Raw genomic sequence first — 13,327 nt, forward strand, 5'->3', positions numbered from 1 at the left:
ACAAACTTGGAAGACACCCATTAGAAGATGTTTCACGATGTTAAGTTTTTACTACACACATGTAATGAAAAACAATGATCTACCTCCTTCCCCCCCCCCGGGAGGGCCAATTTTAACCCAAGGGCTTTTATTTGAACAAACTTGGTAGACACTCATAAGAAGATGTTTCATGCTAAACATCTAAGCTCTAGCTGATTGGGTTTTTTTAAAAGAAGATTTTTTAAGTTTTTACTATACACATATAGTTAAAACCAATGACACCCCTGGGGCGGGGCCAATTTTGACCCCAGGGCTTTTACTTGAACATACTTTGTAGACACTCACTAGAAGATGTTTCATGCTTAATATGTAAACTCCAGCTATTTGGGTTTTTGCAAAGAAGATTTTTTAAGTTTGTTTTTTTTTTGCTATATACATATAAGGAAAATCAATGACCCCCGGGGCAGGGCCAATTTTGAAGCCAGGGCTTTTATTTGAACAAACTTGGTAGACACCAATTAGAACATGTTTCATGCTAAATATCTTAGCTCTAGCTCTTTGAGTTCTTTAAGAGATGATTTTTTAAGTTTTTACAATATGCATATATGGAAAATCAATGACCCCCTGGGGCGGAGCCAATTTTGGCCCCAGGGCTTTTATTTGAACAAACTTGGTAGATACTCATTAGCAGATGTTTCATGCTAAATATCTTAGCTCTAGCTCTTTGGGTTCTTTAAAAGAAGATTATTTAAGTTTTTAGTATATGCATATATATATAGGGAAAATCAAAGACCCCCTTGGGCGGGGCCAATTTTGACCCAAGGGCTTTTATTTGAATAAACTTGGTAGACACTTACTAGAAGATGTTTCATGCTTAATATCTAAACTCTAGCTATTTGGGTTTTTTCAAATAAGTTTTTTTCAGTTTTTGCTGCTATACACATATAAGGAAAATCAATGACCCCCGGGGAGGGGCCAATTTTGACCCCAGGGCTTTTATTTGAAAAAACTTGGTAGACACCCATTAGAACATGTTTCGTGCTAAAGATCTTAGCTCAAGCTCTTAAAGTTCTTTAAAAGAAGATTTTTAAGTTTTTACTATATGCATATAGGGAAAATCAATGACCCCCTGGGGCGGGGCCAATTTTGACCCCAGGGCTTTTACTTGGTAGACACTCATTAGAAGATGTTTCATGCTAAATATCTTAGCTCTAGCTCTTTGGGTTCTTTAAAAGAAGATATTTAAAGTTTTTTTCTTTCGGTTGCCATGGCAACCAGAGTTCTGCATGAAATTAAATTCTTTGAACAATTTTTAAAGGTGACTACCAAAGGATCATTTCTGTAATGTTTATATGCAATTGGCCATGTGGTTTAGGAGGAGATGTTGTTTGAAAAGTTTGACGCCATTTTTTGAAGGACGCACGACGCACGACGGACGCAGAGTGATGACAAAAGCTCACCCTTGAGCACTTTGTGCTCAGGTGAGCTAAAAATAGACCATGTTCATAAAGTATGTAAGCAATGATAATGAATATCCACAATAAAGACCAACCCGCAATAAAGACCACTTTGGTCCAGTTTTGAATGTGGTCTTAATTGAGGGTTGTTACTGTAGATGGTTTTATACTCGTTTTCCAGAAGCTGTTGCTTTACCAAGAATAGAGACTGAACTTTTAGCCAAAATAAATTTTTTTTCTAGAGTATGTTTCCCATCGGAAATACTATTGACAGAGGTAGTCAGTTCACATCTCAACTCATGGAGGAAAATTGTGGATACTTGTGTCTATTTAATAGTTGTTTACAACCCCTTACACTCAAGAATTGAAAGTTTTTTTCGTGAGAGAAGGAATGGTATTTTAAAAAGCATGTTGAAGAAAATGTGTCAAGAAAGGCCGAAGGACCGGGGGACTATTTGTCTGCGGTTCTTTTTTTGAAAACAGAGAAGTTCCTCAGTCAAGTGCAGTTATTATACGGCGAGCACTGAAATATATATGGACAGAGACAAAGTACCAAAGACACGTATGAATGCATCCTAATAAGTAAGAACATACGTGCAAGATTGCTAGAAATAATCACAGCGGCTATCAAAAAGAGTGGAAATATAACTATGATAAGAAAAGACGACCAAGGTTTCTTATGAAAGGAAACAAAGTTTTATTGCTCCCTCCGTCCTTCAACACACAATAAAAAATTGTTACAACGGAAAGGTCCTGTTGTTGTTTGTGAAGCAGTAAACAAGTTTGACTACAAAGTAAAGTAGTTGATACAATTAGGGTGTACCACATAAATCTGATTAAGAAATACAGAGAGCGAGAATATAGGATTAATGCTATTGTAGCTGTAATAGAAGAGGAAAATGATACTGGGGTTGTTGATGATGTACATATTTGTACATATTTTAGGACTAGTAGATACACATGTCGGAGAGACGTACAGAGAAGTAAATGAAAATGATCAGTTATCGCTCAAACAACAATAAGAAGTTTCTTAAAGCACTTGAGGATATTTTAACTGACATTCCTGGGACAACAGAGCTTGAATTTTACAAGATTCAGTTTACTAACAAAACGCCAATTCGAATAAGGCAATATACGATACCATATTCAAAAAGGGCAGCGTTAGATGAAATAAAGAAAATGCTTGAATGTGGCATCATTGAACTGGCTAATTCTAATTAAAACATTCTCCAATTTTGTTAGTGAAGGAAGGGGATAATACAGACCGCTTTGGTATAACAACTGACGACAAAGTTTGTTACAGAACCTGCGGGTAATGTTGATGATGTGATCGCAAAGCTAAGCTTAGATAAGGTTTTTGACAAATACCTATTGAAGCAAAATAGAGACATCTGACAGCATTCCCTAAAACAGAAGGTAGTTATTAATTCAGAAAGGAGCCATCTGAAATGGTCTGTTTGGATCAACATTTAATTGAATGTTGCTTTCAGGGGAAGTGATATTGGTAACTACGTTGACGATGTAATTGGCATATCAAGATGTTCAGACGATGTTTATCGAAAGAATACGAGAAGCAAGATTACAGTTGAACCTTCTTAATATATGATTGAATTTGAATGTATACCACTTATCAGTCATATTGTTGGCAACGGTCCAATGTAAATGGAAGATGACAAATTGAATAAAAATAGATACGCCACACGACCAGAATCAAAGAAGCAAGATCATTTTGTGGTTAAGCTGGATATTACTAAAAAACATAGCCTCCTTGGCACCATTGACAACTCTTACGAAGAAAGGACACCCAAATAAAATTATATGGAAACTAGAACATGAAAAGGCCTTTAAAGCAAGTATTGTTCAGATCAACAATTTTGGAATAAAAAAATCACAAATATTTGTATGGAAATGAATTTCAGTTGCACATGGACCATACTCCTTTTACATGTACATAGAAGTGTAAAGTGAAAGTGGCATTGTTTCTACAGAATTATACGTTTACCAATGAAGTTGTGAAGGGAAAGAAAACGTGTATGCAGATTACGATTAAGATTAAGTAGGCTCGATACCTAAACATAAATATTGTAGACATATTTTTAATAACTGTGGAGGGTTTTCTTGAGTTGGGGGCTGTCAGAATAATCATACAGTTTTACTTGTTGATTTATTTTTACAACAAGTTTATTTTTCCCTACATGTTTATACAAATGTCAAATCGTGATAATATGTTTTTATAATACTACGAGTTTTTTTAGAAATTCAGGAAACTATAGTTTTTCTGGGAAGGCACTCCCGAGGTGTGAAGCGTATAATTTTAGCTCGCCTTTTCGGAGAAAAATAGAGGTATCATTACAGTCATCAGGGCGTTCCCGCTGCCTTAACCTTAACAAAACCTTAACGTTTTTCATAACTTTTTTAATTCTGGTGTATCTTTATTTATACATTGCGGCAACAACCCTTAAAACAAGACCTTAAAGAAGACCGGACAAAACTGAATCTTAATTGACAAATAACCTTGACCTTTAAGGTCATATATCTAAATTTTTCTTAATATATGCTGAATTTGCTATTACTGGTTATAACTTTGTTATTTTTGAATGGATTGTCTTTCAACTTAATTACAACCAGAGCTGCATTACAAGGCAGTACTTTGGTTTGATAAAAATGTCCTCAGGTTTTCTAAAAAAAAAGTGAAGCTGTAAATCCCATATATTTTTTTATTTTGAGAAAAATTAAGTTTTCAAATCTACTCATAAATTAACATATAACTATAGAAAACAAGAAATTACATAGCTAATCATTATTCAGAAATGATTATATATTTTTTGCATGACGGACAAAACCCAGGAAGTAAAAACTCCTAACCTCAAAAATTTATACCACACACTTATATTTTATAGAGTGTTAGATAAAAATCAAAGGGTTAGCATTCAAAGATTCCAAACTGTAACATAAAAATAAAAGGGTAAACATTCATTAATCTTAATTAACATAAACATTCATTAATCTTAATTAACATAAATTATTCAAAGTGTAAATAATGTCACTTATTCTATTGCCGGTCAAAGGTCAATACATAGTATCAAAAAGTGTGGAGTTATGTCCACTCCATAAAATTGAAAGTGTGGGGTTTAGTCAACTCTATAAATGCCCAAGTTATAAAATTTTGAGGTGTGGGTTTTTTACGTGTGTGGTTTTTATCCTTCATTCGTAAATGTTAAAAGCAAACAGTTATCAAAAGGGATTCATCATTTAATGATTTATTTGCAAATATTTTATGGTTGCTTACATTTATAGTAGTAGTCTAAAAATAAGTCATATATATTTATTGAACTGATTTTGAGTTTCAGTCAAGTACAATGAAACACTTGACAATCTCTTCTTCTTCTCTATTCTAAATAACCTATTTCAAGTGATATTGTTAGCATAAAAAAAAATCAGGAAATATTGTTAGCTCCATAAAAAGTTGTTATTTACAGAGGTGTTAAGGTGTGAAAGGAAACAAAAAACTTTTGTGATTTAAATGAAAGATGATTGTATTGTAATACAGTTGATTGGTTACTGACATGAATATTTTATTTTGTGTAAAGTATGTTAAATCATTAAAAGTTGTAAAAATGTAATGTCAACTTTAAAGTAAATAACAACTTTATTTTTTTCTAGATGAATGTTTTTTTTGCATTTTTTAAAAATAATAAGGTAGTTAAAATAACAAAAATGTGTCATTATACATAACAAGTTATTTTTGTTTGACTCAAACTATGATTAATATATAAAAGTACTGGTACTGTTACCTAATTACTTCCTAAAATAAAGTACTGGTACTGAAGTACCAAGCTAAAATCTAGTACTTGTACTGGTAATGGTACTGAATAATTTGGCAAGTACTTGTGCTGGTACTTAAGTATAACACCTTTAGTACTAATGCAGCTCTGAACACAACACTCTATTGAGATAGACCTTCAACTTAACCAGAAATAAAAGACCTTGACATTGAAGTTAAGTATTTGTAGAGTATAAACCTTGACTTAGTTAAAATATGCAATTTTATAATTTTAAAATTTTGTCGCGTGTAGGCGATAAACTTTTGACCTATAGTTATAAAACATTTCAGAAATATTGGTAAGCCTGTATAGTTGTGTACCTGTGGTTTAGCTTGTGGATTTATTTATTATTTGTATAGTAATTGCTTTTGACTTTACAATTTGCGGTTTTTAATTTGTTCCGCGTTTAGCCAGAAAAGGATTTGACCTAGAGTCATGAAATTGCTCAAAACTGTTTGTCAATATGTGAAGTTTTGCACTTGGAGGTTTGATTGTTTATTTATTCAGGATTTTTAGAGCATTTGCCCTTGACATAGTAAATTCCGTTTCAAAATGTTGTGTCATGTGTTCCTCTAAAAGTGCTTGAGCTATAATTAGCAAATTGTACAGGAATGTTGATCAACATGTGAAGCTTTGCATCTGGGGTTTTGTGGGTTTTGTGTGTGGAATTGTTCAGTTTTGTTAGGGTTGTCCTATGGAAGCATTTCAAGTTGACTTTTTGCTATAACTGGCTATAGCTTTGATAATAATAAATGAATGTGACACTGACCTTCAGGTTTGTGACTTGATTATTGTGCCCTGAAAATGGTGTCATAATGTTGATATTTTCTGCCAAGTTATCATAATAACATTGCAGCGGTTTAAATGTTATGGACAGACATGATATGTAGACTTTCTAACATTTGACCTGTAAGTAGGAACTTGACCTTGGGGGTAGCAATTCAATTGTTGCGTTCTGCACATTTTCTCATAATGGTAATCACTTGTGCCAAGATATTAAAAATAATTCAGAGGTTTAAATCTGATTGAGGGGACATACACCTTGACCTTGAAGGTAGCAACCCAATCATTGCCTTTTGCACATGTTCTTATAATGTTGATCAATTGTGTCAAGTTATTTATTTTTTTAAATCAGCGGTTAAAAAGTTATGGAGCGGACACGAAATGTAGAGTTCTTAACATTTGACCTAAAATTGTGACCTTGACTTTTTGGGTAGCAACCTAATTAGTGCACTCTGCACGTCATCTCATAATGGTTATCAGTTGTGCCAAGTAATGTTTTAAAAAATCAGTTGTTTAAAAGTTATGGAGCGGACAGTAAATGTAGACATATTATGAAATTAAGACTTTTTTACATTTGACCTTTAAATGTGACCTTGATCTTGGGGGTAGCAACCCAATTATTGCGTCTGCATATCGTTTTATTATGGTAATCGATTTAGCCAAGTTATTTAAAAAAATCAGCAGATTAAAAGTTATGGAGGGAACACGAAAGTGTTACGGACGGACAGACGGACAGATATTTAAACGGGACAGTAATAATGTGGCTACTCTTTTGTTCTCTGTATTGTTTCTTTAGACACACAAAAGAAAATAGCCAAATAAAAGCATTACGGAATGAATGGCATCAAAGAGAAAGAATAGTTATCTATTGTTCCTCTAGTCACATTATTACTGTCCCTGGAGAGCGGACCGACTGACAGACGGACTGACAGACTGAGGCCATTCCTAAAAGGGGATTTTTAAAATAAGTCTCTATTTTTAAAAGTTTCTTTACCTTAAACAACTTTACACACAATAATGTGTCAATTGAGACCAATAACGCTAATACGAATTTCACTCTAGCAGATTAACTTGTGGTAATTTCAATCTTAATAGCGTTTTAAAATAAATATAGATATTAGTTGAATTCATTTCAAAACATTATTTACATGTTAAAGTTGTGTAATATTATTATATTGTGTTTATATATTGTTTAATGAATATCTTAAATATTTCAAATTTGCATTTGTTGTGTCTGTCTATTACACCACATGTAATACAAATAACTGCCAACTGGGCTACGTCGACACATATTCACATATATACACTTTCATTTATCATAAATGAAGGGTTATTTTTTACATAAAATAACTTGAACGCATAAAGTCATATATGACGTATGAAAACTGGTTTGAGTCTATCTTCTTTATACGTATTACTCAAATTTTATATCAACAGAATACGTTAACAATTAAGTTAAACGCCAGGTCAAATATAATAACAGCTCCTTCCATAGGCAAAAATAAAAAGCATTCCATAAGAGACGACGCCGCTCACCGGCGTCGCCAATAAATATCAAAGGTGGAATTCCAAGTCTTTCTCAAGTTGTTGTCAGTTCAATATGTAATATATTTCCCTCGTCCAATCGAATCAAAAGTTGTTAACACTCATGATAACAACATTCTCTCTTTTTAGAAAATGTGACACAAACACTTACGTTACAAGTTTAGATTTTCAAGCTGTTTTATGTCACTGATGATTTACATGAAACGATAGGTATGTTTAAAGATTTATTCGAATTATGTGAAAATGAATCTTACAATCATTTCTTTCCATTTATTAGATTTATTATCCTCGTTAGTTAAAAGTGATAAAATACCCGGCTTTGAAGCTTTCTTTAATTTATTGAGTAGCATAAATAGATAAAACGTCAATAGTTTTATTAGAAATTAAAGAAGTAATATAAATTGTTTTACAGCGAATGGTCTCCAGCGGATATGGAGGTATTCAAACATCCTATGTGTTTGATCAGTACCGAAAGTGTAAAGAATGCTAAAGGTGAAATAATAAAAGTCAATTTAAAGGAGGAACAAAAAGTACTCAACCAACTTAAACAGATTGATCTGCCAATGGTTATTGTAGCCGTGGTAGGTCTTTACAGAACTGGCAAATCTTACCTGATGAATCTTTTAGCAGAATCAACAACAGGTAAACCGATACTGATTGAGGGTAATACTTTAAAACCATTCAGATATATTTTAGAGTGTGTTTTGGTGTCGATTTTAAAATAAATCTCTCTCAGCGATTTTAAAAAGAAATTCCGCTACGCGATTTTCTGTCAAGAAGCTTATATCATCGAATGCCTTTGTAAAATGAATGTATTAAAATTATAAAACGAAATAATCATTTAGGTTTTGAATTGGGAAAGACGATTGCATCGACAACCAAAGGTATTTGGGTGTGGTGTAAAATGCATCCAACAATGTCGGATAAAGTCTTGTTGCTTCTTGATACAGAGGGTCTTGGTGATGTTGAAAAGGTATGTATGCTTTGCTATGAATAAAATGAATAAAACTCATTAAACAAAATGAATCAAATGTATGGGGTTTTTTTTAACATATTGTTGTTGTTTTTTTCATACTTAGAGGGTAGGATATTCCTGCATATCTTGATTGTTGCCCTCTGTGGTTTCATAAAACGGAGAGTTTGAAAACAAATAAATATCTGTCATTCAGTTTGACCAACTGACCAGAAACCGCCGATGTTTAAGCTCTGAGATAATCCTAAGTGTTGGTTTATCTTGTGAACTTAAATGTATATAATGTTTTTAAACAACATTTTAGGCGAAAATGCAAAAATACAAAGACGCTTAATCAGGCACAATATTGTTTATCTAATCAAAGCGTTTATAAATATGCATACTATTAATCTGTATATTAAATACGTCAAATTTAAATTTATCAGTAAATCTTTGTAATTTTCCCACATAACGATTTAATTGTAATATTGACAGGGCGACGCAAGTCATGACAACAACATATTCACATTAGCGACACTCTTGTGCAACTGCCTTGTTTATAATATGAAGGGAGCATTCGATAACGACGCTGTCTCTAAACTCACGTATCCTTTATTATTGTATCAATCCACATTAAAGATGAATTGAATTTGTGATTTTAAGATGATTAAGAAGACGGATAAAACAGTCATTTATCTGTACTCATAATGTAGTTAAATCTCTGCAAATGGCTGCAATAAATATAAAGAAAATCATGCAGATGTTGCCCCTTTCACCATCTCTTTTGAACAGGCACAGTCGGACCCAGTGGCAACTTTTGGATTATGTAATCGGTTCACTCGATGGATATGACATTATGGATAGATACACTCAAACGCTGCATAAGGCTATGTAGAAACTATGTAACATGTGTAATAACTTTATAGTAATATTTTACAGTTTGTGGATGGTCAATATAAAAGTCATATCCTCTAAATCCATATTGAGGACATGCCTTTTTATTATCATAAAATCATTAGTAAAAGTTTTGTTTACATCAATTATGACACATAACATCGGAGAACATATTAATCAACAGGCCTGTTAATTAAAATATAAGTTATAAAGGTACTGTTAATTGCAAAAAAAAGAAAAATACAACAACATAAAAATTTTGATATTTGAGACAATCATAAAAATATCTATTACCCTTCCAGATTTTTTCCGCCTTTTTGATCACCCGAAAGAAATTGATATTACCGAGCCAGACGGGTAATATACACACTAAATTTCCCCGTTGGGTACCCCACGTTGTAAACAACATGCGCTGAGGTGATGCGCGTACGGTTCGATTTTACGCGGTGTAAATTCCGATTTACAAGCACTTTTTAACTGTTAAATGATAAATATTCACCAAAGTAAAGTAATGATACATATTCTCATCAGTATTTAAAACAAATATGACCTTGTGAAAGCTTGATATTAATTACAAAAAAGTGCGTTCAATAGACTACTCCTTTTCTCTTGTTTACATTCGTTAGGTACGGAAAAAAATACGTCATGTATATATGTGACGTCATGTTGTGATAAAGGGGTACCTTAAAGGGAATCTTATTTCGACGTTTCGTTTGAAACAACAATGATTTTTTTAAAAAATCGTCTAATATCGGCAGGGGAAGGGTAATAAAATTATTATTTTGGTTTTGGAGTGATATATGTGGATATATTACCTGCCAAGATAAAATACCATAACATATAATATAAACGGCGTCTTAATATGAATAATTGGTTACTCTAGAGAAGAATCTTTTTCAATATGTTTAGTGTATACCAAATAAACTTAACGAACTAAAGATCTGTAGCAAAGAATATCAGGTTTCGTGGTGAATCATCAGAAGATAACATGGCATTGAGTTTAATACTGCCAGATTTCGTTCTTTGTTTGAGAGATTTCCGTCTAAAACTGGTCATTGACGGGAAGCCGATATCAGAAAATGAGTATCTTGAGAGGAGTTTGGCTGAGAACAAAAGCAAAGCGGAACGCTTCAATAAACAACGAGAATGCATCAGAAAATACTTTCAGAAACGTATATGTTTTGCATTCCCTGTGCCGGGTGATGGTGATGTCCTTGAAAATCTGGAATATTTGAGATTTGACGATTTATCTGTCAGATTTCAGGATAAGACTACCCAATTGTTATCGCACATTTACAGCATACCACCAAAACAATTGTTAACAAGTAAACCAGTAAATGGGCGAAGTAAGTAATTGTTTATAAATAACAACTTTTTCTTTTTTCCAGCAAATTAAATAATCAATTTCAAAATGGTGTTGGAGATTAATTACTACATAAAATGGTGTTTGAAGCGCGTAAAATGGTTCAATCTCATTGCTATTTTACATATTAAAGTGTTCATGATGTTTTCATCGTGCGAGCCTTTTAACAGAGGAAGGTGAGTAGATATGGATAAAGCGTTGTTCGTAATTTCGTTTGTTCGGGCAAAATGGTTTTATTAGATTCGCCGATAGATAGAACATATTAAGAAGTTTATTGTGTATATAACTCATTTTAACATAATTTAGCGATTGCCCTTTGCAATGTTTCAGAAGCAGAGGATTTCTTCATTTCAAAATCCACATATAAACTACAACAGTTTGGTTTAGGCTAATAATCCCTTGACCTGACACAAAATGAAATACAACATCTTGAGCAATACAATACAATAAATTACACAAGACAATACAATACAATACAATGACAGACATTGAATAATAAAATTACTGACTTTCAACATATTGTTGCATACATATATTATCAGATCTACATGTATGATATCAGTTACATTTAAATCAAAAACACTACTGTATAATTTTATACATGTATAGTTATTTGATTGTTCTACTTATAACCTTGTTCCGTATGTGTTCATACTACAAATCAATGGTAATAAATGTCTACTTGTATTAATATAATATGATCATATATAAATATTTATAATGTTAAGTATTACTAACCCCCGACAAATGTCTACATTAACATAATGCACCATAATGCCTTTCATCGAAAATTAAATTACAAGACCAGTTTTGTCACTACTAAAACTCCAAAGCATGACAGTTATTTTACGTCAAAATTTATACAAATACCGGTATGAATTTTAGTATTTGACAAATTTCATTGTATCTAAAACGAAAGTAGAAGACGGTAAACCAGTATGACACATACAAGGGAAATAACTATGTCAATTATTATGTTAACAATAATCAAGATTTATATACCTTTAGTTTTTTGCTATGATGAAATTGTAAGATGGATTGAAAATTCATACAATTTTAACAAGAGGATAAGGGAGATAAAATGAAAACAGAGAATAACGAAAATGATACATCTTAGAGGTGCTAAACAAAGTTTGAAAATAGGAAAATGATTCGATAAGTAAAGAGGAACATATGAAAATTCAGAAAAGAGCTTTTGAGTCTTACGGTATACATTTATTTATTACTCGCCAAGGTTGTAATGTATATTCTTTTCGAATCTCGAAAGCTTTATAGATAAACATTGCTAAATTTCTTACAATTTGTAGTGAATGAGAGTTAATTAGTTCTGCAGTTTTATACATATTTGGGTTTATAACGTAATATCGATTTATATATCGTTTACTAATAATACAATTTACATTTAAACGATAAGTGAAATTCAACCTGTAATGAAATGTCAGCACTTAAATGGTGATCTGACAGTCACACCTAATGTCTGTACTGGGTATATCTGAAAAGGTCTTGGAGGTTTAACTTGAAATTTTACAGATGTATGTATCTCATTGTAAATTTATATCCATAACTCTTGACCTTTTTTTACATGACAATTAATTAGTTATTGCTCATCGTAATTATTCTAATTTATTTTTTTCTGAAGCATAGCTGACAAATTATTAGAGGTATCAACTTGTAACTTCACGATTTGAGAAATTTTAGTAAGAAATGGAAAAGATTCGAAAATCCATAATTCTTTTTTTCATAATTTTGGAGGCTGCATTTCTCTTATACTGTTAAACAATTAATTGTTGTTGTAATTGTTTGTATTTCATTTTTATCAAGAGCATGTATGTTTTACAAATAGCTTTGCCAAATAAACCACAATTGTTATAAGATCGTTCATTCTTGGTCTGATTGGATCAGATCATTTCAATATTTATAACAGTGCAATAATCTACAGTATATAAAGATAACTTACATGTATATCAAATGATAACTCTTTTCAGTGTTTGTAACCTTGGTAGAGAGCTACGTTACAGCAATCAAACACGGTGTCGTTCCAGATGTTAATGATGCATTTGAAAGAGTAGCAAACATTGAAAATGCTACAATTGAAAAAGTGGCTGTAGATATGTTATCAAATGAAATGAAAGAGGTTGAGTTATCAGTCTCTACTGATAATTTACGGCGCATTTATACAAACGCCCAACAAACAACGCTTGACTATTTTCGAAGGAATGCTGTCCTTGAAACAAATGGCAAATATGAAAAAAAAGTTCAGGTTAAAGATCCGCATTATTGAGCCGAAAAATTTATATACATTATTGAATGGAAAATATTTATTTTAGATTTTGAGAAAGTATTTATAAATCTTTTTAAAACTTGTTCTGTCATTCTAAGATGAAATAAATTTCAGAATTAATTAATAGAACGTTAACTAAACTACCGATGTCAAGATAAATTTATATTATCTACAATGGTGATTGATCGATGATAGAAATTGAACGAAAAAATATTTGTTGTTAAGACTAAAATTCAGAAAAATAAGTTA

The 13,327-nt window shown here is 32.1% G+C and overlaps 1 protein-coding gene across 1 annotated transcript in view; it reads left to right on the forward strand.

Annotated features, from left to right (window-relative positions):
• Positions 1-13,327, forward strand: part of LOC132732737 (guanylate-binding protein 1-like) — a 44,003-nt gene that overhangs the window by 10,970 nt on the left and 19,706 nt on the right. Inside the window, exons 2-4 of the mRNA XM_060719227.1 lie at positions 8,001-8,230; positions 8,434-8,561; positions 9,036-9,145. Of these exons, the coding sequence (XP_060575210.1) occupies positions 8,001-8,230; positions 8,434-8,561; positions 9,036-9,145 (468 nt within the window). The remainder of the gene's footprint in view (positions 1-8,000; positions 8,231-8,433; positions 8,562-9,035; positions 9,146-13,327) is intronic.

This window comes from Ruditapes philippinarum, unplaced genomic scaffold, assembly GCF_026571515.1.
Source record: "Ruditapes philippinarum isolate M1 unplaced genomic scaffold, ASM2657151v2 ctg1110_1_1_1_1, whole genome shotgun sequence".
NCBI classification, from domain to species: domain Eukaryota; kingdom Metazoa; phylum Mollusca; class Bivalvia; order Venerida; family Veneridae; genus Ruditapes; species Ruditapes philippinarum.